The 27,708-nt window shown below is 43.3% G+C and overlaps 2 protein-coding genes across 4 annotated transcripts in view; one reads left to right on the top strand and one right to left on the bottom strand.

Moving 5' to 3' along the window:
- The window catches only part of CRY1 (cryptochrome circadian regulator 1), a 69,937-nt gene that overhangs the window by 17,446 nt on the left and 24,783 nt on the right, over positions 1–27,708 (top strand). The window contains exon 1 of one of the 2 annotated variants that reach the window (XM_074871926.1): positions 11,968–12,524. The exons of the other annotated variant lie outside the window; for it this stretch is intronic. Coding sequence (XP_074728027.1) covers positions 12,367–12,524 — 158 coding nt within the window. The 5' untranslated portion in view covers positions 11,968–12,366. Of the gene's footprint in view, positions 1–11,967; positions 12,525–27,708 lie in introns of those variants that run through there. 2 annotated transcript variants of the gene reach the window in all.
- MTERF2 (mitochondrial transcription termination factor 2) lies at positions 1,675–7,489 on the bottom strand. Of its 2 annotated transcripts, none has more exons than XM_074871929.1 (2): positions 7,437–7,489; positions 1,675–3,114 (listed from the first exon to the last, which is right to left on the bottom strand). In XM_074871929.1, the coding sequence occupies exon 2, from the start codon at positions 3,092–3,094 to the stop codon at positions 1,901–1,903; it is 1,194 nt and encodes a 397-aa protein (XP_074728030.1). In that variant the 5' UTR covers positions 3,095–3,114; positions 7,437–7,489; the 3' UTR covers positions 1,675–1,900. The 2 variants fall into 2 exon arrangements, with proteins under 2 accessions (XP_074728030.1, XP_074728029.1); XM_074871928.1 differs by lacking the exon at positions 7,437–7,489 and adding an exon at positions 7,375–7,402.

Below are 27,708 nucleotides of genomic sequence, written 5' to 3' on the forward strand. Positions count from 1 at the left end.
TTTCAGGAACTTTAAAAACAGATACCTGTAGAAATGCCGAAACTTAAATTTTTATGTCTTTGTTTCCTTTTTGTCCTTAAACCACCAATCAGTTCTGTGGTTCAGCGTTTCAGATTGTCTTGTGAATAGCTTCAGAGAGCTGAAATGCCCCCTTGTGTATGAGGGGAAGGATGCTTTTGAATACAAATAATATTGTGGTCTGCTTAATAGTTGAGCCCTGAAGGACAGTCAGAAAGTGACAAAGTCAAGTTCCTATGAATTTTTAATATGGCTGTCTTCCCAGTTTCCTCTTAGAAAATGATCATGTGTTTTGAAGAGTCAACAAAGAAATGGGCTTAGTAAGACAACCTGACTTTTATCGTGCTGGTGGTACGTGCCCCTTCTTGAATTCTTGCCACTGTCACACATGCTCCTACAAGAGCAGCGTTTACCCCCACAAGCTGCTCTCACGTCCGCACTCGCCTGCATGGCCGTGAGTTTAAGACCTTCAGCTGTTGAGATCTTGGCACTGCTCTAACCAGATGTTTCTAGCCCTTCCCAAGCTTGCAGTGGCAGGCTATATAAAATCATCATCTTGCAGCCCACCCTCTAAACAAGTAATTCAATACCAGCTTTCTTCAGCAAGTTAAAACTTTTCTTTAAGAAAAGGAACCCTGGACTTGCTGCCAAAATGTCTGTTAAAAATGACCTTGAACAATGGCCTGGAGTGAGGGGGTTGTGTGTCTGTTTTTTCTCCTGCTGTCAAGAGGGAATGTGTATGGAATAATTGCTTAGGAAAGTCTTTCTGTGAAATGAAATCACTGATGATCCTAGTTCTGTTGAGATGATTGTCAGTGATGCTACTACTTTATATTATCATTCACAGCCCGTAAATGAAAATAAATAAAATCCCCTGAGAATTTAAACACTGTCAGATAGTTACTATTTTGAAAGCCAGCACTTGTCAACAATTACCATACGGTGATATCTGAGAAGCAGTGTCACCCATATATTTAGAAACTGTGGCAGCTGTTTGCAAATCTGGTAGTCACTTTTAATCACCAGTGGTTTACAGACTAGAGTTTTGTTACACCTAATATAAAAGCATGGCGTTTTCCTTTTTTCCTACAATCATTTGAGACTCGAGTCTCTCCTGACCCTTTTCTCTCCATAAGCTTGCTAGAAAAGAATAAATTAAGAACTAGACAGTAGCAATAAATGTATTTTCTCCTGCCCCAAACCTTTTGCAAAAGGAGTAAATTTTGAAGTCTCAGAAATGTGAAGGAGGGTGTCTTGTAGTTTCTTTACATTATGGTTTGCACACAAACATACTATGGCCTCATGTAGCAATCGCTAAATAAAAAATATTATGTCCTGCCCCTGTTCTCAGACTCACTCTAGCCAGGCTTTCCTATCCAAGAAGTCAAGTCTGCTGCAGGTCAGGATCCAGGAGCTAGGGCTACTTACTGCAGCAATAAGGAACGGAACTCCAAAAGAGTCTCCAAAAAGTCAGTGAACCATGGGTTGATGAACACTGCTGGGAAAAAAAATCCCTCCTTTTCTCTGTCTCAGATAAAGATTGTGCAAATCACTACCACAGGCTGGACTGTGCAGTGACAGAGCAGAAAATCTGAAGCAGTTAGTGCCCTGTTAGATAAGGAAAAGCAACAGAATCAAACAACTGTGAGGTACTCCTTGGGGAAAAAAGGCAACATTTATCGTAACCAGGTTCTATGATACCATTTGAACACATCAGAAACCTACAATTGTATAATGAACTTGTGCCTAAGACCCACTCCAGGACAAAGTACAACGTAAAACTACAATCCGGTTAAGATTACTTTTGTTCTGGCTCTTCTCAAAGAATCAACATCTCTTTTTCATAATTATCTTTTGCATAATTTAAAGTACAGCGTTCAAATTAATCTTCAATGTGTATAGGAGCAACGGGATTAAAAATTGGCCTCTCCTTCTTTGATTGTATCTTACCATAACTGACTTCAAAATCTTTCTTAGTACCATTCAGGCTTTCTAGAGTTCCATTCTTTATATCATATCCCAAAGCAGCGAGTTTTTTAATTCGGTACTGAACAATTTGCGTTGTCAACTCCAGCACCATTGGTGTCTCTCTAATCTGCGCTACAGAAATTCCTTCCTTCAGTAGTCCTTCAAGTCTTTCTTCCAAAACTGGAACAGAGTAGTAGAGGAGGGCTGGGCATTTCAGCACTAGCTGTTTTAATTCTTGATCACTGCACTGAAAGACATTTTTGGAAAAAAGCATACTTTTCTGCATAGTAGTAGAAGTAAGTTGAAAAATGAAACCTTTAAGTTTGGACAGCAGCTGTAGAACTTCAGGGTCAGTAAAACCATTCTTCTGGAGAAATTCCAAGTTCTCCTGGATTGCAGTGGATGTGTTTAATAAAATAAATGGATTTTGGCTCAATAGCTTCAGTATCCAGGTCTTCATATTTGCATGAGAACCTCCTAAGCTTAAATAATTTCTTTGTAATGTCTCTATCACGTTTTTGTTTTTCTCAACAGGATTACAGAAAATATTGGGTGCGCTTGTCAGGAACCTGGTGATTATATTATTCTTAAGTCCCAGCTCTTGAAAAAACAGTATATTTGCCTTCTGGTTCTCATGATATTCAGTAGTAAAAAAAGATTCTGGAAATTGCTCTATTAATTTAATCAACTGTTTTTCATTCTGGCATACTAATTGCCATAGAGCTCTCTGAGAGTTTATCTCTGCAGGGGTACGGAGAATTGCCTCTGGGCAGCGTTCTAAAATGTTGGCTACAGCAGTCTCATCTGCTCCCATTTCTTTTAAGATACCAGCAATTTCTTTAACATAGGCTGTATCCTGGAGAAGGACCCATTCCTTTAGTCTGCGTATTTTCTTTATGTCAACTGAAAATCTGTAGAGACTCTCAATGGTTTTTTTATTTTCCTCTCTTGATTTTGTATCAGTTGTGTAAGTGGAATGTATTAAGAAGCTTCTCTTTGCTACTTCATTCCATACTGATGAAAAATTCAATCCTGGGTAATGGTACTGCCATCTTGCCAACAGAAGAGTAAATGTGTCTCTTGCACCGTGAGCGACTCCTCTCAACATCGTGGAATTCAGCTCTGCAACTGTGAGAAAACATGTTTAAGGCACAAGTTAATGCTCCGAGACATTGCTATTTAGACTGAGCTGGCATAAGAAATTACTCTTAAGAGCAGTGGTTTTTGTTATTAGCACAAAATTCAGCTTTCATGCGAAAGCTGGCGGGGAGGAAATACTTTTGAAAGGTTAATGTTCTGACGAATTCCTCACTGGAACAGTAACACGTGGATGCAGTAGACCTGATGCGGGGGGCAGCAATCTGTCCGTGCAAATGCTTGCAGTCATACAAGAACCAAACTGTCAGCTAGTTCCTGCAGCTAATATTGTTATTACATTACAGCTTGCTCACACCATACTAGAAGAATGTTTCATGCAGTTTAATTTGACAGTAATGCTACTAAATGAACTAAAAAAAGGAAAAGGAACTTAAATATCTTTCTTAACCCTTCTGAATGTATTTGCTTAACTTCTCAAGTGTTGTTTGGAGCATGACTTGTTCCTTCGTGTGTCAGACACACACCCCGCCCCCCCCCCCCCGCCCCGGTGCTCCTTCAGCAGCAGTTAGTAGCCTAACTGCACTTCAAAATCTTGTTATAATTGAGGAAAACAAAATCTTGTTATAATTAAGGAAAAAGTCACTGAAACCTTTACGTATGTGTTTTGCACTAGCTGAGTCTGTTAACTGGGTTCTGAATAAGCACACTGGTATTTTGGGGGAGGAACCACATTCACTGCAACATCTTCAGGCCTTCACTTGCCTCTTCTAGTACCTAGTTTGCTCTGCCCGTTGCACCGACCCCTTATTTCTGTCTCCAGGTCACTTCTGTTGTTGCCAGCCAGCCACCCCCAGTAGGCAGAGAGTCCCTGTGCACCCGTGGAATAGGTGCGTGGCTATGCTGGGGTCCATGCGGCAACCATAGGGCAGCTGTGGGCAACCCCATACCCCACCTTTGCTCAACTGACTGCCACGTATCACCACCACCACGTGTGCTGCCACCTGCTCTGCAATGGCCAAAGGAGCCGCAGCAGCCAACAAAGATCTCATCAAGTGTGTCTTCAGCCTCCTCGGTGGTGTTTTCATAACAACCTTTTAGAAGCACAGAGTGTGAAAGGAAGAACTGCTGGCCTGTGACATACTCACATGAATTGCTGCTGCTGATAACATTTAAAACTGCTCAAATTGAACATGAGAAAAAAAAAATACAATTTGTGCATTTGGTAATTCTATTTATACAGTTGCTTTCACCTCTCCCAAAGTATAGCATGCTTCAAAAAGTTAGGTTTGGGGTTTTTTTAGGAGAGAAACGACTGTTACGATCATGCAGTCTCATCTCCTATGCAACAGACCAAGAAGCCTATTGCAGAACCCCTATATGGGACCCCTAGAAACTTCATAGCCATCTTTTAAGAAAATATATGGTTTGTTTAGAGAACTTAAGTGATAGAGCCTCTATCTAGTTGCCAGGTAAGGTTAAATATTTTACAGGGGTAAAATAATTTATCTCAAGACAGTGTACCTTTGCTTTTAAGTTGATGTGTTTCAGCTTCTAAAAGCTGGACTCTTTGTTACATTCCTACATCATAAACTAACAGAGTAAGACATAAAAAATCATTTCCTATATGTGAACTTATGTTATTAACAGAAGCTCTTTGTTGGTAACTTGTTTTTTTAGTATTATTTCAAATCTCTGAGGCAAAATCTGATTGCCTAATCAAGCTGCTTATGTCGTAACCCCAAGGCTAATGATTTTATCTTTATAAACTTTGTGCCTTGAGAAGTGCTGTCCAGCGAGTTCTACCACAGAACAAGAGATTTTTCCCAATAGCCCTGAAAGCACTCAAAGTGTAGGTAAGTCACAGGCTTTTCGTGAGCTGACCTTTCCATGTCCTAAAAAAGTGACTGTTTCACAGGAACTGCAAACTAAAGCCTCTCCTCCGCAGGGAGTGACACAACCGCCCGTGTCTGCGTACTCTTGAGTAGTTCTATTGAATTTAGTGGGTCCAGTCAGAGTAAATAAACCTCTGGAGGATCAGGGCTTTCTTCATTAATGCTTCAGCTCAGCTGGAAAGTGCCAGCAAAATAAAGTATTGCTAAAATTGTTTGGGATGTCAGATGATACTTCCAAAGTACAAACTGGAAAAATAACTAACCATGACTTTTACTTCAATGTGTAATCCTGCTGTTAAACAAAATTGTCTTCTGAGTAATGCAGTCACTTAAAATACAGTCATTTCATCTATTATAGAACTTTTAAAAAATTCTGGTATAGTAAATTGTCCTCTTCCAAGATCTGACATGGAAATTATTATGTTCACTTAAAAGAAGCTTTATGTTGTCAAAAAAAGTTTGACATCATAGCCAATTTTTTTCCTGTTGTTAGTGAGGATCACCCATGTAGAAACACAGATTACTATAAAAGGAAGGAAGACTTTATTTGCTGAACCGCATTTGACTGGGGTATTCAGGAGCCCTTATAAAGCACTAAGCAAAACACAACATACAAAATGAGATGAATGGATTTTAATGTCATGATGTTCTATAGAAAACTGTGAAGATGATTAAGAGTTACAATTTGGTGTATTTCAAAGTTCACAGATGTTAGTATCACACTTCTAGGGTATGTAACCTCTTCCTAGAGTTTGGAGTTCTCTTAGAGCTCATGCTGGACTACTGTTCTAATATGCAGGACCCCACTGTAACTTTTTACATACTTATATTGCTGTGGGGACTGTAAATCGAGAGATAAAAAAACCCCAAAACAGCTTAGATGAGACATTGGCTGTCACTGCCAGCAGCACCCTCTTATCACCAGGTGTCTTAACAGCAATAAGGAAGTGAACTAATGTCTACCTGGAAGTTACCCGTGATCCTGCTTGCTAGCACACTCGCAGTGACCTATATCTACGGAGTAAAGGGGTGTTACAGGTTTCATTATTTAGTGAGATTCCTATGTAGATCTTCTATAGGAAATGGATACTAGGATCAACTAGCTGATTCATCCCTCATTTCTCAAAAATCCCTCAAAATCTTTGAATGCCTATTTTGAGACTCAAATCTCACTTTTGGAAAATTAACAAACCAACCCCTTGCTCGTGTTGTATTTTTCACAAAATCTTTCACTAAAGAGAGCAACAGTGTGATTACTACTGTATGCTGGTCACTACCATTCTCATTACAGCAAACCGTAGCCAGGTCTTAGTAGAGAATTAAATGAAACTACTAAATGCCTAGACTGAACTCTGAATTAACCAGAACAAGTAGGTATCTACCTAGAAGAGAGCAGTGTAGACAGGATTTGAACAGCTTGTGAAGAAAGCTGGAGCATTAATAAGTCGCAGTTTTGTAGATCAATGCATACTAGAGCAAGAATTCACACTTCTGCAATTACAGACAAAAAATAAATCCCTGCTTTGCATCAGTAATGGAAATGAGGTAAAGAAGGATTACAAAAATATGCTAGACCAACATAAAGCTTTGTAGGAAAAAACTGTACAAGATTCTAGGACAATCCAAGTTGGAAGGGACCTCAAGAGCTCAAAGCAGGTCTTGCTATCAGGTCAGACCAGGCTGCTTTGTCCAGTCAGGTCCTGAAAACTTCCACAGATGGAGCCCACCCAGTCTCTCTGGGTTGCCTGTTCTATTGCTTGGCCACCTAGGAAAAAAAAAGCTTTTCCTTATATCTAGGAAAGGAATAACTTTAAAAAAAAAAAAAAAAAAAAAAAAAGAAAAGCTTAAGGAAGCATAACACTGTTTAAACCAAAGGTAGGTCACCAAGTGGTGCTTTTAGTACGGAGAAACGGGAAGTCTCAGTCACAGCCTGGTCGCGTAAGCCCGGCCGGCCCCATCCGCACCCCCACTCTCCCTCTGCACCCCGCTTGGGGGTGGAGGGGCGGGAGGGCGCCGTTCTCCTGCCGCCGGAACGGGAGTTTTCCCGGCGGGGCTCTCCCAGCCCCGCTCCCGCCGTTACTGCCACGGCCCCCGGCGGGCACGTCACGGGGCCTACAGCGAGGACTCGCGCCCTTCCCAACGGCGCACCGCTCAGAAACCACCGGGGGCTCCTTCGGCATCTCGCCCCGTTTATCCTTGGGCCGTCGCTGTCGGCAAAGCACGGGAGGCCAAACGCAACGTCAGCCGGGCGGCTGAAGGCCGCGCCAAGGCTGCCCTCAGGGGCCGCTGCTCGGCCGGGCCCCGCGGAAGCACCGACCGGCCCCGCGGCCGGTGTGAGCCGACCGGAACCCGCCGGGACCGGCCCGACCCGGCTCCCCCGTCCCGCCCCGCGCCTGACCTGGCTCGCCGCCGCGCTGGGCCCTGCCACCGCTGCCGCCCGGGGGGGGGGAGAGGCTGTACCATGTGGCGGCCGCCGCGGGGGGGGCGGGTGGCAGTGAGGGGCAGGTACCGGGTCTGAGTTGGCAGCAAACAAGGACTTTGGCATCGCAGGGCCGTCACTCGAGCGGGCTGCAGCTCCGGTCTCGGCGCGCTCTGCTCTCGCTGTGGTAAATGGGCTTGTGCCGTTTCCTCGGGATGCAAAATCACTGTGAGGTTCTGCCGCTTGTTAAAATCGATTTCGCTGGGCTTAGAAATGGTTAAAGGTGCTTGAATTAGTGTAGTATTTTTTTTAAATCAAAATAATTTGAAAATCAATACTCTCGACATACCATGATAGCGAAGAAAACATTTTAAAATAGGCTACTTGAGTGCTTGTGTTCTGACAGGAAACAAACGATCCCATTGATTGGGTAACGGAAAGGGTCTGTTTCATGAATCTATCCAGAACTGAAGTTGAAGTAGTGGTGCTAGTGAGGCCTTGCGCCCTGTACAGCACAACAGTTGCTGTACACACCCCCCAGGAAGCCGAGCCCTACTGCTCCTGGTACCCAAGTTGGGTGTGAGTGTTGATCTGCTCGAGGGTAGGGAGGCTCTGCAGAGAGATCTGGACAGGCTGGAGCGATGGGCTAAGGCCAACTGTAGGAGTTTCAATAAGGCCAAATGCCGGGTGCTGCACTTGGGCCACAACAACCCCCAGCAGCGCTACAGGCTTGGGGAGGAGTGGCTGGAGAGCTGCCAGTCAGAGAGGGACCTGGGGGTGTTGATTGACAGCCGGCTGAACAGGAGCCAGCAGTGTGCCCAGGTGGCCAACAAGGCCAATGGCATCCTGGCTTGTGTCAGCCATAGCGTGGCCAGCAGGGACAGGGAAGTGATCTTACCCCTGTACTCGGCACTGGTGAGGGCGCACCTCGATTCCTGTGTTCAGTTTTTGGCCCCTCACTACAAAAAGGACATTGAATGACTCGAGTGTGTCCAGAGAAGGGCAATGAAGCTGGTGCAGGGTCTGGAGCACATGTCGTACGAGGAGCGGCTGAGGGAACTGGGGTTGTTTAGTCTGGAGAAGAGGAGGCTGAGGGGAGACCTCATCGCCCTCTACAACTACCTGAAAGGAGGTTGCAGAGAGCTGGGGATGAGTCTCTTTAACCAAGTAAGAAGTGATAGGACAAGAGGGAATGGCCTCAAGTTGCGCCAGGGAAGGTTTAGACTGGATATTAGGAAGCATTTCTTTCCAGAAGGGGTTGTTAGTCGTTGGAATGGGCTGCCCAGGGAGGTGGTGGAGTCCCCATCCCTGAAGGGGTTTAAGAGTCGGGTTGACATAGCGCTGAGGAATACGGTGTAGTTGGGAACTGTTAATGTTGGGTTGATGGTTGGACTGGATGATCTTCAAGGTCCTTTCCAACCTAGATGATTCTGTGATACCTCTGCAAAGACATTTCTACTCTTTCTGAAAGCAGTACCCTGAAAAATCTCTTCAGGATCAAATTTGGATGAGAGGCAACACTGATGTGATGATGGCAGGCTTGTCTTACATCAGTATATTTTCTTCCATGTCATCACTGCACTTATCAGGGAATAAAAGAATAAAATTCACATATGCAGTTAGTGGATTTGTAGTGTTTTGCTGGTGGGGTTTCAGAAGTTAAATAAGTTGTGATGGTGAGAAGCATCTTCCTCTGTTATTTTTTCAGCTGTAGCTACTTCTCTTCTGAACTTAAGAGTAACAAATCAGCAGAGACAGATAAATGATTTCTAGACTAGAAATATTTTTCTAGGTGTGTTAGGATTTTTTAAACTAACTCTGGATAATCACATTCTTCAGAGAGTGAAAATTGGTACAGTGTCTCTGGGAACGCTTCTTTTGTCAGCTACATTTTCAATAGTCTGTATTAGATCTATGAAAAAGTTGTAATGAAGACCAGAACTGCTACAGGAAGAAACCATGCTCTATGAACCCAGTTCAGGCTTCGTCTCCTACATATCCACTGTTTCAGGAACAGTTAACAGTGTTTGTGAATATAAATAACATATAATGATGTTAAAAACATGTATCTAAAATACACTTCTAATTTGTGTACTTGCTTCTTTAGGTTTTTGTCATTTCACGCCTTCATATTAGCTTTTTTCCCTTCTAACTCCTCCCCACTCTCTTGATATTTGTGATCACGGTCTGGGCTCAATTAGCTAAATTAGCAATAATGTTCTTTAAAAAAGTTATCCACAAGAGAACACAGTAGTGAGGTTTACTTGTACGAGTTTCTTGATTAACTGTGATTCTATTTTCTTTTTCTACTAACTTGGAGACACTCCTCCCTTGAGATCTGACATTTTAATTAATACATTCTTCACCTTCCTTCCACTTCTAAATCAAGAACAAACCATCTAGCATGGAAGGTATGGCTAGAGCTGAATGGTGTTTTGAAGTAACGATATGCTAATGGTATACTACAGTTGTTATTTAGTATGTAGCAACAAATGGCTTATTGACTGATGGTTTTCATGGTTACAATCTGATTATGAAACCATAAGGTCTAGTGAGGGAGGGTTGCTCCCACCTTAGTATTCCCAAGAAGGCAGATCAGTTGATGCTGGACTTTATTCAGGGCCATCTTCAGTGTTGCAGCCTTGTAAGGAGCTAGCAAGGGACATAAGGAGTATAAAAAAGCAGCTTAAAAATTTGAAATAAAGACTATAACGTGAGGTGACTTTCCTTGAAAATAAGGAATCTATCTTCTTCAATGTGCTCAAAAATTATAGAATTAATATGTTCAATGGAAAGTGGTCATTAACTACCAAGATTTCTTTTTTATTTATTTGAAAATTATTCATTAAATATTTCGCATTTCATAAGACTGCAAACAAAAAACCCAAGCAAGAAAGCATGTACTTTGTATTAATTGAGAAAACAGTGCTCAACTTTACAATGACCCAACTACTCCAGGTCTGAGTTCCAGCAAGGGTATATGTTGAGATCCCGTATGTTCTTCTTGGACCAGAACGATGAGCTCTGGGGTGTGATGTTCCACATATGACAAAGTAGTAATTGAAAAACTCCTAGTAATTTATGCTATTGTTAAAGTCAGTGCTTAAGAACAGTTTGGCCTCCACAGTTTTTGGAAATAAATTTTGTATAAAATCAAATAGAAAGGGATTGAAATCATGGCTGCGGCCTTTGCTGCTAGCATACCTTGAACATTGATGACATTTTATTAAGTCATTCAAAGCAAGGAAAGAAAAGCGTGAAGGGAAACATGTGATGCATGTCTCTGTTGACTTTACTTTTACTTTCTGTGTCTCTTAGCAGAAAAAAAAAATAGTAGAAAAAGCAACTATAATTCTTAAGGTACTGTCCTGCTCCGGAATTCTGGAAGTCAGGAAAAGTCAGTACTGCTGATGGGAGTCCTCTGCCTTTTGCTTGGGAGCCGTTATTTCTGTTGCTAGCGGCTCGTCTATGAACACTCTGGAAGTAGTAGATTTGAGTTGCAATCCACAGGTGGAGGTTTATTTTCAGATCTGCCCTGTTAGGACTCGAAATGGCTGTACTGAGCCCCACCAGTGGCGCCTCATCCAGCGGTTAGCTGTGCCTAGTGCCTAACGCCAGAGAAGGTACAGGGAGACCTGCCGTGTTGGCAGCACGCAGACGTTGTTTGAGCTCTGTAATTAAGAGGAGACATTAGATACACGCCATTTACTAATAATGGCTTTACTAACAGTGCCAGAGAGACCATTTTAACTCATTCTGCTGCTCAGAACTCGCTTGAAAGCGCCTTCGCTTCCCGCAGCCCCGCGGTTCCTGCCCAGCGCTCCTGACACCACCTCAGGCCCGAGGCAAAACCACAGTCCGCACCGTAACCACGGGTGGGGAGGGGCCCGGGCCGGGGGTGCGGGAGGGAGGGGAGGGGGCAGAGGGAGACGTGCGAGGGCTCAAACGGGGCGGGGGACGCGCAGAGGCCGGCACCCGGCTGGGCTCCCGACGCACGCGCTTACATAAGCGCCCCGCCTCTGCCCCGCGGGATGGGGTTGCGGGTGGGATCGGCCGGGCCGGGCCCGGCCCACGAGTGACCGCGACCCCGCCGCACCCCCCCGCGGGGCGCTACCGGGAGGGGGGAGGAGAGCCGCGCGCGGGCGCCGTCCGTAACAGGTCAGCTCCCGCGCAGGCGCCTCCCCGCAGGGACCGGTGCCTGCAAGAGCCTCCTCGGAGCCACGTGCTCATCCGGGTCCCGCCGCCCCGAGCCGGGGGGGGGGGGGGGGGGGGAGCGCGCGCTCTCCGCCCCCTGCACCCTTCCCCGCCGCCCCGGCGGGTGGGATTCCTGCCGAGATCACGGACTCTGCCGTCCGCCCCGCCGCGAGAGCGGGACCGGGCGGGCGGGCGGCGCCCTGGCCTGGCCTGGCCTGGCGTGGCGTGGCGTGGCGTGGCCCGGCCCGGCCCGGCCTCCCGTCGCCGCGCCACCTCCCCCCTCCGCCGGTAGTGAGCACACTTCAGAAACGTGAGGGCCGGCGGTCACGTGGGGGAGGGGCCGGCCAATCGGCGGCGGGGGGCGGGGCGGGGCGGCCGGCGGAGCCCCGGTGCCCGGCGCAGAGTCACAGGGCGAGCGGCGAGGCGGCGGCCGCCGGCTGGCACGAGGGGCGTGCGCGCGGCCGGCAGCGGCGGCCGCTTTCCCGCGGGCAGCGTAGGACCGGCTCCGGAGCCACCGCCAGATCCTGCGCTCCTTCCCTCCGTCTACCGCTCTCCCCGGCGCGGGGGCTCCGCGGGGTGATGCGTCCCCGCCGGGCGGCCGCCCCCGCCGCCTCCGCCGGGTCCTAGAGCCGCCCGAGGCGAGGCCCCGCGGGCTTTCCCCCCCCCACAGTCTCCCGTTGCTCGCCTGGGCGCCGAGCGGCGGCGCCGCGCCATGAGCGGCCCCGCGGGCGGCGGCGGTTCCCGCTGAGCTTCCCCGGCCCGGGCCGGCCCGGCGGCATGGGGGTGAACGCCGTGCACTGGTTCCGCAAGGGGCTGCGGCTCCACGACAACCCGGCGCTGCGGGAGTGCATCCAGGGCGCCGACACGGTCCGCTGCGTCTACATCCTGGACCCCTGGTTCGCCGGCTCCTCCAACGTGGGCATCAACAGGTGGCGGTGAGTGCGGGGCGGCGGGGGCGGCCGCCCGGCGGGGGCTCCCGGTCCCCGCGTTATGTATGCGGTCACGCTGCCTCCCCGCCATCTCCTCCTCTCGCAGCCCCATTGGGCCGCCGCCAAGCGCCGGCGTCCCTCGCCCGCCCGCCCTCCCCGCGGCGCCGGCGGCGGGGATCCTTATCCAGCCCCTGCGGCGGGGGAGGAGGGGGGGGAAGCGGGGAAGCCTCTGGCGGAGCGCGGGGCCGGGGAGCCGTGGTTTCCCGGGGAAGGGGAGCGGGGGGCGGGGGGAGGTCTTGTTCCTGCTGCCGAGGGCGGTGGTTCGGTGTCCGCCCGCGCCCCCGGTGCCCGCCCGCCGCTGGAGCCCGGAGCGGGGCTGCTGCCGGGCTGCGAGCCCCGGGAGGAGCAGCCCGGAGGGTTTGCTTCACCTCAGCGCCTCTGGGTAGCCAGGAACCCCGTGCCGGCACAGGGTGAAGCCTTTCTGGGGAAAAAAACTGTTAAGCTGCTTGCTTGGTTCAGAAGTAAATCCTCAGAGTAGCATTCCTGCACGGAAGGGTATGTAGTGTCCCTTTCCAGAGCATGCAGATCTATTCCTGCACCTTCAAGCCAGGTGTGGTTTTACCCAACACAAAAAAGAACTTTACTGTGGACTTGTGACTGATGCTTCCTTGCTAGATGTGTGCCATAATGAGACAGAGGTTAATGGGACACCTGTGCATACTTATCTTGTGAGATTAGTTAAAACATCACTAGGGATCTGAAAGTTACCACGCTTTTAAAGGGTTGTTAATGTAGTGGAGTTCTTCTATCATCTGTCCATTCAGTGTCAGGAACTTGAAATGCTCCTGAGTTTAGCCTGCCCAGACTATGGTGCTGAGAAGAGTTGCCTAATTATGGAACAAGCACAATGAAACTTGGCTTAACACCGTGTCATAGAAGAATGACAAAGTTGAGATACTTTGCGTTTCAGTTCCGTTTATTTCTCTTCAAGGATTACTTTTTTCAGCTTTAATAATTTCTATCCCAAGTCATTAAATACTTTACCAGCAAGGTAACTTACCTTTGGAGGTATGTTTTTCAAATTCTGAAAAGTTTTCCTTATCCTGTTTCTCGTTTTCAGAAGACAGAAATACTAAAAATGCTTTCTGTGAACTTTAACTTGATGGTTATTCCATTTTCACTGACAAAAATAATGTTCATACCACTTAAGAATAATAATTGTCAGATACTTCCCTTATCTGAGGTTCACGATGTACCTTTCTTTTATAGAGGCTTTTTAGGTTTTTTGTTTGTTTTGAAGGGGATAAGGTTTTTTTGAATAACAAATCCCGACTTTATAAAGAAAGCTCACAGGTCTTAGTTTTATGGATGAGGCATGAACAACTACAATTTTAAAAGAATGCAGGTAATTGGCACAAGTCTAAGTGTGAAGGAAATCACATGTCTTAATAATACTTCATAGGTTTCTAATGTGTCTTGCAATCGAAATGCTAAAACGCTTTTGGTTATATTCTCTGAGCTGGTGAATAATAGACAAATGTGAACTTTGATTCTAGCAAAAGGAAGTTCATGTCTTTAGTGCTGCTGCCCTGGTTTTTCAATGACTGTTTAATATGCTTGTTAGCTAATACAGTCCTTGAGTACAGTTGTGTGTGATGTATTTGCTGGTTGGTTTACTTTAACAGGGTTCTCAGTGTTCTAAAAGGCAACTAGTCCCTCTGCTGCATTTTGCATTTGAAGAAAACCATGTTTTTTTTTTAATTGCTGGTTAGAGGGGCTGAGTTTTCTATGCTGTGGGTTTGTTTATTTAATGAAGAGGAACATTTTTCTTTTAGTCCTTTGTTTTTGTGTGCTTCTCTCCTTCCCCCCATGAAGATCTCCCAGAAAGGTAAATTACAACTCCCCTATCCAAAGCACTTCAAACAATCTCCTGGGACTCAAATACCCTCAAGGCACATCCTGCACATGGATTTGAGTAGGAAATCTCACTGTCTGCATAGCCCAGTTTTGTGAGATCTTTGGGTTTTTTCAAGTTTAAAAGTACAGTAACTTTATAGAATAACTGACTGCTAGAGCTGTATGTTTATTAGTGTTCTCAATAAACTTTTATTTAAATGAACAGTTACTAGTTTGGAATGAATCCATTCTAGGTTCCAGTCATTTTAATGAGCTCTTTTTAACCACTGGTAACACACACACATTCACAATATGTATATGCAAGACTTAGGATGCAGTTTTCTGGTTTGCCAGTCTCATTTGGCACTTGTAATTAATAATAAAGCATTTTATCTCCTTGGTCACTTGACCATAAGCAAGATCCTTGCTTACATGCCTGTGGAGTAGGGTGTTGAATTAGTCAGAAATATTTTTTTTGAGGTTAGGAGCAGAAGCCCTTCAGCATTTGAAACATGAGTCAGATTTAATCTTCTGGTATGAATTTACAGTGGTCCTTTCTTAGTTTGAGTTGATTGACACAGAGACTTTATGTTCTGGTGAGTTTATGGTCCTAATGCCCTGGGCAGAACTCTTGTCACTCAGAGTTCAAAGTATGACTAACACAATGGATATGAGGAAAAATGGTGCAAGAATACAAGAAACCATGGGGTTTAGTTTCTTGTTAGAACTATTATTGTCCCACTGCAGAGTTACCAGTTAGGGTTGATTTTTTTTAAAAATGTGTGTTAGATCTGGTGAATAGCAGCCTTTAATACATAGGTGCTTTCTGATTAACTTTTTTCTTTAAGCAGTCATGGAACACTCATGAACTAATATTTTTGTGTAATTGCACTATTGAGCAAGTCTAATTACTAAGCAGTCACATGGTCTTACTGACCTCCTTTCTCCTGGCATTCAGCCTACCTGTTCTGAAATCATGAATGCTACGTAAAAAATGCCAAGGACTTCCTCAACTCACTTCACTTTTTTTTTCTGATTTGTTCTTTCTTCTTATTGTTCCTTCTTTCAAGCTGTCAGATAAATCAAGATGTGCTTCCATTGAGACGTGCTTTTCCTATAAGTTTTCCAGTGTTGTTCAGAGATCAAGGCTTTAAAGAGAGAGGTTATTTGGTGTAGTAAAAGGTGATGGAGAGGTGGTGGAGGGAGATGCTAAATGGAAAATCACTCTAACACTCTCAAAGTTTCGTCAATTGCCCTTAAACTTTTGGCACCAGAATTAGCCTGCATCTGTGTCAACAGAGTAGACAAAGAATGTAATTTACGTACTCCAACAAGTAACCATTACCTACTTACGAAAAAATGTGTTCGTATGTGCTCACAGACTTTTCCATATTAAGGAGAATGGGATCTCATGTTTAGCAATATCACTTAGGGCAGGGTTTCATTTAGCCCTGGTTTTAGTACAGAGTGGCAATTGATCACAATACCTAAAAAGAAATGCAAACATTCACCTAGTTGCTGCATAAGAATTTACTTTGGGTAATAATTTACTTTTTTAGTTTGTCTTTTTGAGTGTGTATGTATGTTTTTGATATGCTAGTTAAAAGACTGGCATGCAGCAATTTACTGTAAAAAGATAGTCTAATCTTGCTAATCCTTGTATTTCTTTTTTTGATCATTCCTGAAGAGAACAACTTTCGCTTTTAAAATGAGTAATAAAATTTGTTTTGTCTATCTAGTATATTTTGTGAGAATATTGATGTGTTCAACATCCTGTAAAGTTAACTGCTATGTCAGATGGTCCTGTTGATTTAGGAGAAAGAAAAGGTGTAATATATGGGGTTTTTTAACACTCATACCTCAAAGCAAATTAAAAATTAAAAGCTTGAGCAAAAAGACATTTAATTTCCAGGACAATCACTACAGTTCATGGAAATGGGAGCTTGTTTTAAAAAATTAATGCCTAGACATGCTTCTGTAGCATTTGTTAAATTTTGCTATTCTGTGCATCTGGTTTTGAAAATACCCTTATATGTTCAGGTTATCATAGAATGGTTTGTGTTGGAAGGAACCTTGAAGACCATCTAGTCCCAACCCCCTGCCATGGGCAGGGACACCTTCCACTAGACCAGGTTGCTCAAAGCCCCGTCCAACCTGGCCTTGAACCCTTCCAGGGAGGGGGCAGCCACAGCTTCTCTGGGCAACCTGTGCCAGTGTCTCACCACCCTCACAGTAAAGAATTTCTTCCTTATATCTAATCTAAATCTACCCTCTTTCAGTTTAAAACTGTTACTGCTTATCCTATCCCTACACTCCCTGATAAAGAGTCCCTTCCCACCTTTCCTGTAGCCCCTTTAAGTACTGGAAGGAGGCTATAAGGTCTTCCCAGAGCCTTCTCGTCTCCAGGCTGAACAACCCCAACTCTCTCAGCCTGTCCCCATAAGGGAGATGTTCCAGCCCCCTGATCATCTTCATGTCCTTGTTCTGTACCCACTCGAGCAGGTCCATGTCCTTCTTATGTTGGGGGCCCCAGAGCTGGACACAGCACTGCAGGTGGGGTCTCATAAGAGTGGAGTGGAGGGGGAGAATCACCTCCCTCAACCTGCTGGTCACACTGCTCTTGATGCAGCCCAGGACACAGTTGGCTTTTGGTTATGTATGTAATGATTTGTCCTATAGAGACCTGTTTGTTGAATGTGACATTAGTGAAAAAAGTTTAATAGAATTGTTCTATGAGTGATTTCAGTTTTAAATATCATTTCTGTAATTCAGGCAGGCAAAATTTGTGTATTATATTTTGTTAATTTTGGTGACATACTTGGTGTATAAAAAGGAGTCCACCAAAATAATTATGACTTCCCTGCTAAAAACATCACTTTAAGTTTGTTTTCATGGTGTAGCACTTAGGGTGAAAATCTGTTTGATTTATGAAATATTTAACATAAGTCAGTCATCTAAAATGTAGAGACAGTGCTCTTGGTTTTTCATATACAAAGCTAGACATACATCAGGTTTAGGAGTAACATTAGTTTTCTCTCTATTCTGTAGCTGCTTTGGGGTTTCTTTTACAAGGTGGGTAGCCTGTGCTGAACACCACTGCTATAGCCAGGGTGTCTGCAAGGGAACTTAATGTATTCCTGTGCTGTGTTCTAGACATACCACTGTGGTGGGTTTACCCTGGCTGGATGCCAGGTGCCCACTAAAGCTGCTCTATCACTCCCATCCTCAGCAGGACAGGGGAGAGAAAATATAACAAAAAGCCTGTGGGTCGAGATAAGGACAGGGAGGATCATTCACCAATTACCATTATGTGCAAAACAGACTCAACTTGGGAAGAAAAATTAATTTATTACCAGTCAAATCACAGCAGGGTAATGAGATATAAAACCCAATCTTAAAACAGCTTCCTTCCACCCCTCTCTTCTTCCTGGGCTCAGCTGCACTCAGCAGCACAGGAGGACAGGGAATGGGGGTTGCAGTCAGTTCATCACACATTGTCTCTGCCACTCCTTCCTCCTCAGGGGGAGGACTCCTCACACTCCTCCCCTGCTCCAGCATGGGGTCCCTCCCACAGGAGACAGTCCTCCATGAACTTCTCCAACATGAGTCCTTCCCACAGGCTGCAGTTCTTCGTGAACTGCTCCAGCGTGGGTCCCCCACAGGGTGCAGCCCTTCAGGAACAGACTGCTTTAGTGTGGGTCCCTTCCATGGGGTCACAAGCCCTGCTAGCAAATCTGCTCCAGCATGGGCTCCTCCCTCCACAGTTCTACAAGTCCTGCCAGGAGCCTGCTCCAGCACGGGCTTCCCATGGGGTTACAGCCTCCTTTGGGCACATCTACCTGCTCTGGTGTGGGGTCCCCCACAGGCTGCAGGTGGGCATCTGCCCCACCGTTAACCTCCATGGGTGCAGGGCACAGCTGCCTCACCAGGGGCTGCACCTTGGGCTGCAGGGGAATCTGCTGCTGGAGCACCTCCTTCCACTCCTTCACTGACCCTGGTGTCTGCAGAGTTATTTCACTCATGTATTCTCACTCCTCTCTTCTGGCTGCTGCTGGTGTTGCGCAGTTGTTTTGTTGTTTGGGTTTTTTTTTTCTCCCTTCTTAAATATGCTATCACAGAGGTGCTGCCACCATCACTGATGGGCTCAGCCTTGGTCAGCGGTGAGTCTGTCTTGGAGCCGACTGACACTGGCTCTGTCGGACATAGGGGAATCTTCTAGCAGTTTCTCACAGAAGCCCCCCTGGAGACCCCCTGCTACCAAAACCTTGACATGCAAACCCAATACAACCAGTCATACCTTTTAATTAGTGGCTTCAACTCTAGTTCAGTGCTCAACTTGGAGCACTTTGTCCAACCAGCCCACTAAATTGAGGGTGATTAACCTGTAAATTTCAAAATCTGTTATTGAAGAGCTGTAACTTGTTTTCAGAAGCTGTGTGTTTGGATGGGAGTTCTGTGGTTAGATTGGAGAAACCCTCCAGTGCCACACACCTAGGCTGCCCACCTGTCCTCTTTCATGGAAAGCCCTGTGTACCCCAGAAGTGCCCACAGTTCAGCGATTCCCTCTATAATTCATTGTGTTATATGATATACCCTATGATTTACAAAGTACGTCACTGAACCACACTGACGTATGTCCTCATGGTTTTAATCCTGCAGTGCTGATTAAAGGGGTGGTTCCACCCTTTGGTGATAGCACACAGACCTGTGGTGAACCAGGTTAGCTCATCAATCTGTCTGAAAGAGGTTAGTTACGAGTTTTGGTGGGATTAGCTCTGTGGTAGGTTGTGCCAGCAAAGGTCGCGGTAGTGGTAGTGAAGAGGCGAGTGGGAAGGGCAGGTACTATTTCTTTCAGTGGCAGTATGAATTTAAGGCAGATTAAAATGGCCATGTAACTGTGGCCTGCATTGCTCACGTGTGTGGTAACCACTGGGTATTTTTTGTAAGGTGATTATTGGTTTCTTCTGTGGCTTGCCATTTGTTGACACCCTTTGAACTTACATTGTTGAAAATACGTATTGTCCTTTTTACTGTCTTAGGGGAAAGGCCTGATTTATTTTTTTGTCAAACTGTCAGAATGTGAGAAATAACCCTGCTAGCTGAGAAATTACACTATGTTTGTTTGCTTATTTTGGTGAATGGTCTTGTATTGCCAGATTCTGCAGTGTAACTGTTATTAAATTGGACAAGAAGTCTGCACGGGTTGGTCTGGAGAGAGCAGACAGTGCTGCAAATCCAATTTTATACAAACTGTTGAATAAGTTGTTTTTTCCAAGGAGCAGTTATTGTAGGCCAGAAAAATTCCAGCAAGCATTTATACAATTTGCTTTTTGACTGCAAGATTGATCTTGGAGGAAGCTAATTCCTAAGGTTAAAAACTTTTGAGGTTTTAGAGACCTGGTTTTATACATCACTAGTCTCCAGGTTTGGGGATATCAAGGGAAGATCTGGGTACAGTGTTCTCGATATGTAAGAGTAGCACGTGGACTGAGTATCGAGGGACAAATGCGGTCTTTAAACAACTCTAGGATTATTTCAGTCTTCCTTCTCTTGGGACCAGAAGTCTATATTTATTTTATTTTGCCGAAGTATCAATAGATCACATTCTTTATTAGATCAGGGGAAGGTAATCTGTCTGCAACTTGTGGTGTTACCTCCTCTGGTCATAAAAGAAGAGGGTGATAAACCCCAACAAACACCATTGTGATGAATGTGAACGCAGCTTTTTTTAGGCAATCAAGAATACAGGTGTGGTTTTTTTTTTTCCCCTCAACTGATCAGTATGTGGCCGTGTCAGTGAATTCTGCATCAGGTCTTCAAAGCAAATTATTTTATGTATTACTGTCCTCTTTTGGCCATTTTCACGCAGTAAAGTATATTTTTCTCCAGTTTATGAAAATGTCTTTGTTCCTCCCAATGGAAGCTACTCTTTAAACATATTTCATTATGCAAGTATTGCAGAAAAAGCTGTTTATCATTGTACCACCTGAACTTTTTGGTTTCTGACAGTTTATCTACAGTGTTAGAAGCCTTTATTTTCAAGGGCAGTGATTCTTTTCCATACTCTCTCAATGCTTGGCAGGTTTTCAGGTTAGTTATATAAGCCACGATAGGAGGAAGGTCAAGCTGCCGGTGAAGTCAGCTGTTTTTTCAGTGTAGAAGTCACACTAAAGTCTGTGATGTATTAATTTGTATATTGAGAGAAACCCTGCTTTAGGGAATTTTGTGACCTTCCCATAGTGACCTAAAAAGGCAAAAGTCATCTTGAGCATGAACTGGTTGTGTAAGTAGTGTGGGAGTATGTGGCTTTATGTTTTATAGGCTTAGTAATTTACATATCACATTTTAGCAGGTTTAATTAGTCGTGCCTCTGGTTACCTCTAGGAAAGGACTGGGTTTGATTACCAGGGTAAGAACTTAATGGTATTTTGGTGCAATACATCTTAAATTTTTCAGAACTTGCTTTCAGAGCAAGGTTAGTTTGTGTGCTTCTGTATACTTCTGGCTTTCAAGTTCTTTGCAATCTAGGTCAACAGGTGAACTATAATTGCAATGTTCTTCTAACCCCGAAGCCTCCATGTATTTTTCAGGTCACCATTAAGCATTTGCTTTCACTGCTTTGGAGTTCTGTGTGTGTAAATGTTTCTTTACGCAGGAATAAAGCTTTAGTGGAGGTGAAGGATAGACCAGAAAGGACTGAGGAAAGCAGGTCAATAATTGTGATGTTCTGTTTCAAGTGTGTAAATAGAGACAGCTGTGCCAAAAACCTACATGTGTATCTGTACTTTCGGAACAGTTATGACTCTGAGAGCATACCAATGACTAATGGAGAGATAATAAAAATTAACAAATGGGTTTTGTTAGCATTAGTTTAGACTGTAGCTAAGCTGCAGTGAACAGTTGCCTAAAATATGCATAGTTTTCTTAAATTCTATACTTTGATTCTTTTTTTTTTTTTAATTGCATTAGTGTTTGAAAAGTCTGGAAGTCTGTATTGGTAAACCTGTGTAGGAAATAAGAATTTGATAATACTCTGGGTTTCAGAATGTTAAACTGTTGCTCATAATTTCTTTGAAAAGTGCTAATGCAACAAGTTCCTTCCAATAGGATGAAACCTGTTCAGATTATCAGAGATGAAAGGGGTTTCTTCCAGTTGAACATTGGTCAGGATGTGTCCTCTAAGTCTAACGTGATCTCACGTACATCTGAGCTTTTGTGTTATGCATTGCTTCCTCCTGCAACTAGAGAAATTTTCTGGGCCTGCTTTTGAAACTTACTTTATCTCAATGTTTCCTGATTTGTAGAAAAGCATTTCCTTTCCTGTTGAGTCACATGCATTCCTTTTTTTAATGTGTTAGTATGTTTGTGACTCGCACAGCCATGGAAAGTAAAGGCTGTAAAATTCTTGTGCTGTAAGTCTGATCCCTTTCAGAACACTTAACTCCTATCCTTTCAAAATGAAAGCCTGAAGCGTTGAAAAAAACTGTTTGAGTTCAAATGGGGAAATTGTGAAATATGAATACGTGTTGTTATTGGTTCTTCAGTGATGGAGATTAACTGTCTACAGCACATGCTACTTAATAACAACTTCTCTAAGGAAAACTTGGATTTTTCTATCTGTTATCTATCAAAAATGTGGAATCCATGACCTAGAAATGCTTTACTTTTTATATTAAGGAACTTGTGGAGTTCAGTGCTTGCGGATTTTATTTTTTTCTTAATGCCAGTGCCAATATTCTGCTTACCTTGTAGGTGAAGAGTAAACTGTCCAGCAGTTGAGAGGGGCAAAATAATAATCAAAAGAACAGAAATAAGAAGATGACTAAATAAATATGTAACTCCTTCATGTAGGTTGCTTGTTACTTCATGGTTTGTATAGGATACAAACAGGATAATGGTCTTCATGGTTGCAGTTTTGCTATGCAATAAAGATATAGAACACCACAGCAAGGTCTATCTCAGTTTCGCAATCTGTGCGGTTCTGAAGTGCTGGAAAAGTGTGCAGAGAATTGTGAGACTCCATTTTATAGAGCATCTGGCATTAAAAATAGTTAATTATTTGATTTCCAATACATTGGATTAATTGAAGAATGGAGTAAAATTTTTCTTTCCTATAGTCTCTTGTGAGTTTCCTCCAAGTTGAAATTTTCTGTTTGTAAATTCTGTGGCATCAAGTGATTTTTTTTTTTTTTTTCCCCTTGATATTTCATTCTGGAGAATAAACAAACCCATCTTTTCTAGTAGTCTTAAAGTAGAAAAAGAGAACAATACAGCTTTTAGCAGAGATTGCCTACTTATTGTTCCCCTTATTCCCCTCTCATGGGAGAGGCATGACTCTACATCTGTAAAACTGAGATATGCATTTAAGATAAAATATTCTACAGAGTATTTTTGACTTCCAAGTTTCAGAATGGTTTTTGGAAAGAAGGTTGCATTTTGGTTTTCTTCTTTGTTTTCATGAGTCTTGCTACTGATGAACTTAAGAAGTTGAAACTATCTAAGTCTTAATGAGGGCTATCAAGCAAAGGATGTCATCTGAACTATTTGTTTTTATTTGGGTTGCCTAGGGATAATTCCTGTGACTTTCCATCATTATTTTTCAGTAGATGACAGGCTTAGTAAGATCTAGTTTACTATGCTTTATCTGTGTTTCTTTGTAGACAGTGTAGCTGTTTGCTGTTTACTGCTGTTATGCAGTATATCCCAAATCTGCCGAATGCTTCTTTAAATGACTTAGGAGTGACTTTTTCATTTTCTTTTCTCCAGCATACTCTTTAATTGGTATGACATGGAAACATCTACTAATGTGTAGTTTCTTCAGTTTATGACAAAGGAAAAAGTTATAAATTGCTGTGATATTGATAGTTCAGCTTCAGTTGTGGTATATTTTCCCCTTTTATTTCAAGTCTTTCATAATTGGAGGAGATCGGTATAAAGATTAGTTTTGATCATATAGCGATGGTGTTCTTCACTGAGCAGGGTTTTTTCGTTTGATTGAAATTTTCTTTCTGTAAGCTAGTTGCCAATAAATTTACTGGTGAGAACTACTTTATTTCAGTGGTAGTATGTTTTTCTTCTAAACCACGAAGAAAATCCTGGGTTTGTGGGGATAATGTGGATCCTGCTATTTTTACATTTTAGATTTTGGCTTTCTGCATTCTTTCAAATATAATTCCATCAATCTCTCTTTTTCAGTGCCAACTCTGAAACATTGTGCTAGTTTGCCAAAGAAAAGTTCTTCAATGCTGCTTTTACTGAAAGTTATGCTCCAGTTCTTTACTACTTCCATATGAGACAGCACAATGGAGCTTGCATGTTTGGCACTGGAGGTCATGCTTTCAAACTGCAAAGTGTTACTAGTGATCAGATGTTGCTCTTACAGCAGCAGCCTTTCTGATTTTTTTCATAATTCTATGATTTGTTTTTTTCTTTTGCTAGTCCATCTCTCTTCCAGAACCCTACCTTTGCAGTTACTGGTCTATGGCTTGTCAAGTGCAATGGTAAATTAAAAATAATTTTCAGGGTGGTTTTTTTTTTTTCTGTTCTCTTCGAAGAGTATGAGATTTGCAGGAGTAATTATCTCATTATATAATATTTGTTTCCAAGTAAAAGTGTGGGGGAAATGTCAAAAACTTTTTGACTCACAGTACCGTGTTGTCATCGATTCTAATATGTTTCCTGTTGAACTTACAAGTTTTAAGAAGACTTAAGGTAAAATAAGCTTTGGAGAGCTTTGCTGCATGTGCTCTGTTTTTCTTCTTTCACGGTATGAGCTATATCTGTCAAAAGCTTTTCTGTTAACTGAAGTTTTAATTAGGATGTACTGTATGGTAATGCATAGCTCGCCTTTTGTTGGAACGAGTTCTCTTTCACTTGGAAATGTTAAGTCTCTTGTGCTTACTTCTAAAATTTTACCTTGAATGAAAGCTTTTGAACTTGGGCTTTGCATAAATTGATCAAAAAATACCTGTGCACAAGTCAGTGTGATTGATTGCTTGAAGCCTTGTAGGCTTATTTCTACAAAGATAATCTTTATTTTCTTCATGAGGTTAAGATATAGTTCAATGAAAATTGTGCTGGTGATCTTTCCTTTGTCATAAGGTTAATGGTCATTAGCAGCACCAGTCAACAGGAAATTAAGTAATTTTCAACATTACTTTTCTGGGTTTGTGTGGTACCTTTGTATGTCTCAGCTCCACCATCCATGCAGTATTAAATAGGGTTTAAAAACGTGTTAGCTTTACCTGTCACTCATGAGGGGTTTTCTGTTATGCAAATTTAATGTTATTTAGCTCTATAATAAAGGATTACGTCCATTAGCTTGTGCTAGGATGGTAGTACTGAAGCAGCCTGTTTGTGCTGAAGCTTGCTGCCAGCTGTTGACTCTGGCAGGGGACACGTTGTTCATCAGCTGCTGTTCGTTTTGACACCTTCCCCTTCTGTTTTTTTATCAGCTTCTCCAATTTTGAACGTTGGCTTGGTACTTTTTGAACTCTGAGCACATACTAGGTTTCACTTAACCTTTAGTAGCCAACACGTCTAAATACAACATAGAGAAACAGAACCAACCTGCTGCTAGTACCTCCTCGAAGCCTTTCTCTGTCGCAGTTAGCAATAAAGTTTGGCGCTGGTATGGGAATCCTCTCGGAGCAGCTCTGAAGGGAAGGAGGAATTCAGCTCCTACTACAACGGTTACATATAACTGGAAAAGTAGGTCATTGTGGCAGGGAGTAGTCCAAACAGCCGCCTGGTTGCTGCAGCAACGACCTACTTTAGGAAACTATTTTTGTTGATTCATATTGAAATGTTCTTCTTACAAATGGTATAAGGAAATGATCAGGTTATGAGACATGTAGCAATGAAAACTGCAGACTTTGCAAACTCCCCCTGCTCCCCTCCGCCCCACTTTTTTTTCCCTTTTTGGTCTTCCCCCTTGATGTTGGACATACGGGATTAAAGCAAATCGGGTTTGTTTTTCTTCAGTTTGACCTCTAGTGGGGAACATCTCTTGCTTGAAGGTTCTGCATAGCAATAATTACTTGTCAATGGTGATTAAGTTTCCAGAGTTTAGAGCCTACAAATGCTCCCATATCATTTTTCTCTACAGAAATAACTTTGGAGTGTAAGAAAACCACAACTTCCTTCTTAGGAGTATCTCTTTTCTGAAATACTAACAGTTTGTCTTAATATTCAGCTGCTCTTATTTTAACTGCTTTGCTTCCAACAGTTTATCCACCTTCAGGAAGGTGGGCTTGGTGCTCCCTCTCACCCCCTTTTTGTCCTCTGTCTTCCCCCCCCATAAATTGGCAGTGTTCCTGTCTGCCTCTTCTGTGTTGCCATTAATTCTGATCCTGGCACAAGCAAACTGGAAAAAAAAAAAGTGATTCTGTGTAGGATGATGCTTTCCAGTTGTCTACCTTTTATTCTTTCAACAGTCAATAAAAAAATAAATCTGTGACTGATGTTCAGGAGGTGAATTTTGGTAATTCATTCCCATCTTCTGAAAGGAATGGGTAGACAGGGAAAAATGAGGAAAATATAAAAATACAGTTGTTCTAATAAAGGTTTCATTTTCATAAAATCTTTGTCTAAACTACTATCACTTCTGCAGAGACAACTGAATATCACTTTTTAGTTATCAGAATGTTCACTTTACTATGTAACTTCAAGATTTAGTACTTCAAGTGAGGTACTGACCTTCAGTATTGCAGTGAACTGCTGCAGTTGTGGTAGATGAAAATAGCATGTTTATCTAGAGATTATTTGCATTTTTTCATCTATTATGTCTTGAGCTGCATTTCAGTTTTGTTTACCAGAACTGACATTACTGAGCTCTGTCCATCTTTTTCATCAGCTCTAGACTTGGGTGTTGATTGACAGCCGGCTGAACATGAGCCAGCAGTGTGCCCAGGTGGCCAACAAGGCCAATGGCATCCTGGCTTGTGTCAGAAATAGCGTGGCCAGCAGGGACAGGGAAGGGATCTTACCCCTGTGCTCGGCACTGGTGAGGCCGCACCTCGATTCCTGTGTTCAGTTTTTGGCCCCTCACTACAAAAAGGACATTGAATGACTCGAGCGTGTCCAGAGAAGGGCAACGAAGCTGGTGCAGGGTCTGGAGCACATGTCGTAGGAGGAGCGGCTGAGGGAACTGGGGTTGTTTAGTCTGGAGAAGAGGAGGCTGAGGGGAGACCTCATCGCCCTCTACAACTCCCTGAAAGGAGATTGCAGAGAGCTGGGGATGAGTCTCTTTAACCAAGTAAGAAGTGATAGGACAAGAGGGAATGGCCTCAAGTTGCGCCAGGGAAGGTTTAGACTGGATATTAGGAAGTATTTCTTTCCAGAAGGGGTTGTTAGGCGTTGGAATGGGCTGCGCAGGGAGGTGGTGGAGTCCCCATCCCTGGAGGTGTTCAAGAGGCGGGTTGACATGGTGCTGAGGGATATGGTGTAGTTGGGAACTGTCAGTGCTAGGTTAACGGTTGGACTAGATGATCTTCAAGGTCCTTTCCAACCTAGATGATTCTGTGATTCTGTGACTTTGAGAGGGAAGGCCTCTGCAGCATGAAGTGAACCATTACCTCCATTAATCTACTCATGCACTAAGAAAGTTTGGGACAAAGTGGAGTTTTTCTGGATTTATGTGACTTAACTGAAACACAGCTTTGTTTATTATTTGGGGTTTTTTATGTTTTTAAAAGATGTTGATTCTTCCTACATGATGATTACTCAAAAACCTGAACATGTTTTGTTCATGTTTACCTTGTATTCAGATGTAAATGACTAATTTCAGGTTTGAAAGACCAGTTCAGAGTATTTTTCCCTTCTTGATTCACAAGAGTAGCAGTGGGAAGTTAAGATAATGCTGAATATCTCACCACAATAAGGTGAGAACCACAGATATGAAATCCAGTCAGTTTTAACTAAGATTTTCAGGAACAGCTTCAGGGCTTTTTTCTGTTTTCCAAACTTTCTAACAATTTCAGTGTTTGCTAGCAGATTTCAGCTCTGTCCTTTATTCTCTCCTATTAGTTTAATAGATTTTTCAAATATGGGAAGCCAGAGATTATGAAATTATACCTTAAGGATTTGCAATTTATACAGTGTAGTTGAGAAATACATTCATTTTACAGAGTGTTTCATTTCTGGGAAACAAAACTGTGCAAAAATCTTATTACCAGTAATTGTAACCCTAAAGAGGTCACTTTAAGGAAAATAAAAGGGTTTTAGTAGAGTAAATGACGGGTAGTATAAAATTTGTCGGTCAGAATCAGATTGCAAGACTGTATCTTGTTATAGT

Source organism: Strix uralensis, chromosome 5 (assembly GCF_047716275.1).
Source record: "Strix uralensis isolate ZFMK-TIS-50842 chromosome 5, bStrUra1, whole genome shotgun sequence".
Classification (NCBI taxonomy): Eukaryota; Metazoa; Chordata; class Aves; order Strigiformes; family Strigidae; genus Strix; species Strix uralensis.